The sequence below is a fragment of the Micropterus dolomieu genome, unplaced genomic scaffold (genome assembly GCF_021292245.1).
Source record: "Micropterus dolomieu isolate WLL.071019.BEF.003 ecotype Adirondacks unplaced genomic scaffold, ASM2129224v1 contig_13489, whole genome shotgun sequence".
NCBI classification, from domain to species: domain Eukaryota; kingdom Metazoa; phylum Chordata; class Actinopteri; order Centrarchiformes; family Centrarchidae; genus Micropterus; species Micropterus dolomieu.
The window spans coordinates 64,248-66,332 of NW_025742475.1; the positions used below are offsets into that span (position 1 = coordinate 64,248).

Sequence of the window (2,085 nt, forward strand, 5' to 3'; positions counted from 1 at the left end):
GAGAGTGGGAGCACAATGACTGTAGGAAGGAGGTTGGACTTGGCCAATGAAAAATAAACAAGGGTGGAGAATAACATGTGGGGTAGGAGAGAAAGTGATGAAGAGGATGATGGTTTGATATGAAGAACAAGAGAGGAGGGACATCCATGTTCATAAGAGACTGAGAGCGAGAGGATAGGAGGGATAAACTGTCAGAAACAGATAAATTAACTGTATGATGAAGAGTTCTAGTTAGAAGCTGCAGCTTTTCTTTTCCTCCTCTTGCTGTCTGATGGAGGTTGATGACGGAGCAGAGCTCTGCTTTCCACAACTCCTCAACACCTCCTGCAGGAAGCCGACACTTCCTCGGTCTGAAGCTGTATTTCTGCACACTCTTCTGTCCTCCATCTCTCTGCTCACTGTGGCTCTCAACCTGCTTGTCATCATCTCAGTCTCCCACTTCAGGCAGAGATCAATTTCTCAGCAGAGTTTTAGAATATTACTTTTAGCTAGTACTTTTTCCATTTTCCACTATTGTGTGATGCCATGCGTAATGATACTTTTCTCTTTCCCTCCAGGCAGCTCCACACTTCCACCAACATCCTCCTCCTCTCTCTGGCTGTCTCTGACTTTCTTGTAGGCCTCCTGCTGATGCCGGGAGAAATCCTCCGAAAAACATCCTGCTGGTTTCTTGGTGACCTGATGTGTTCTCTGTATAAAAATTTAGCATACATCCTTACTTCTGCCTCAGTAGGAGACATGGTGCTCATATCAGTTGACCGATATGTCGCTATTTGTGACCCTCTGCATTATACCACCAGAATTACTGAGAGAAGAGTTAAACTCTGTGTTTGTCTGTGTTGGTTCTGTTCTGTTTTCTACTGCTGTCTCTTTGTAAAATATAGCCTGGTTCAACCAGACAGGTATAATTCCTGCTACGGAGAGTGTGTGTTTGTTATTAACTATAATGCAGGAGCTGTGGACCTTGTTTTGACTTTTATTGTTCCCATCACTGTCATCATCGTTCTGTATATGAGAGTGTTTGTAGTGGCTGTGTCTCAAGCTCGTGCCATGCGCTCTCACATTACAGCTGTCACACTCCAACATTCAGTGACTCTAACAGCAAAGAAATCTGAGCTGAAAGCAGCCAGGACTCTTGGTGTTCTTGGATTTTTGTTCCTAATATGTTTCTGCCCATATTACTGTGTCTCTTTTGCCGGTGACAATGCGCTCAATGCTTCATCTGCATCTTATGTGCTCTATCTGTTCTATTTTAACTCCTGTCTAAACCCTGTGATCTATGCCTTGTTCTACCCCTGGTTTAAAAAAGCTGTTTTTCAAATTGTTACATTTAAGATTCTGCAGCCTGGTTCCTGTGAGGCCAACATACTTTAGAGAGGCTGTGGATTGACTGACATGAAAAATATTTATTTTAAGTATGTTGTTGAGTGGGTGAATTCACATATCCAAAAAGTGAATATTCTGGAAACAAGTTTTAAGTGCAAATGGAAAATGTGCATAAAAAGAGGCAGAAACAGACCATGTGTGTAATTCTGCTCAATGTCAGCTTCACATAACCACTCAAAGAATGTTTTCATTGTTCAAGTAATGGTGATTATAATCAATATAGTTTGAGTGTGTTGCTGGTAAAATATGTTTGTATTATGACACTCGCTGGCTGTTGCTGTTGAGTCAAACCTTTGTCTTTTCAGTTCTTGCAGTGTCTGTAGATCTCATGGGAAATCTTCTCTGACATTCAGCATGTAATTAGACAGAAGTTATTTTTTGCAATTTTGTGTGTATGTTCTGGACTTTTGCTGCTGTAATATTTTCATAAGCACCACGCACTATATATAAACCTTTATTTAAACACTGTTTCTCTGCATTATCCAGTTTAATCCAGTAAGCAGTGAACTGACCCACCTGATGCACATATTAACAGCCTCTTCTCTAAGGAAATCTTTTAATTACATAAGCTTCATAACATGATTTTGGGACACATTATTTTGATGTTATTTATGATATTACATTTCACGTAGTGATATACACTACGATATGCTGAATAGAATATATTAAGTCAAATAATTCACTTACAATATACACTGT

General features: G+C 40.0%; 1 protein-coding gene across 1 annotated transcript; it reads left to right on the forward strand.

The window, feature by feature from the left end:
- The first annotated feature begins 271 nt into the window (after window positions 1-271).
- LOC123966467 (trace amine-associated receptor 13c-like) lies at window positions 272-1,374 on the forward strand. The gene is made up of 2 exons (XM_046042624.1): window positions 272-444; window positions 558-1,374. Exons 1-2 carry the CDS (start codon window positions 272-274, stop codon window positions 1,372-1,374), a joined length of 990 nt encoding a protein of 329 aa, XP_045898580.1.
- The last annotated feature ends 711 nt before the right edge of the window (window positions 1,375-2,085 follow it).

Coding starts and splice junctions, on each gene's coding strand:
- LOC123966467 (XM_046042624.1), top strand. CDS start 272: ATGGAGGTTGATGACGGAGCAGAGCTCTGCTTTCCACAACTCCTCAAC. Junction 445..557: donor ATCTCAGTCTCCCACTTCAG/GCAGAGATCAAT, acceptor CTTTCCCTCCAG/GCAGCTCCACACTTCCACCA.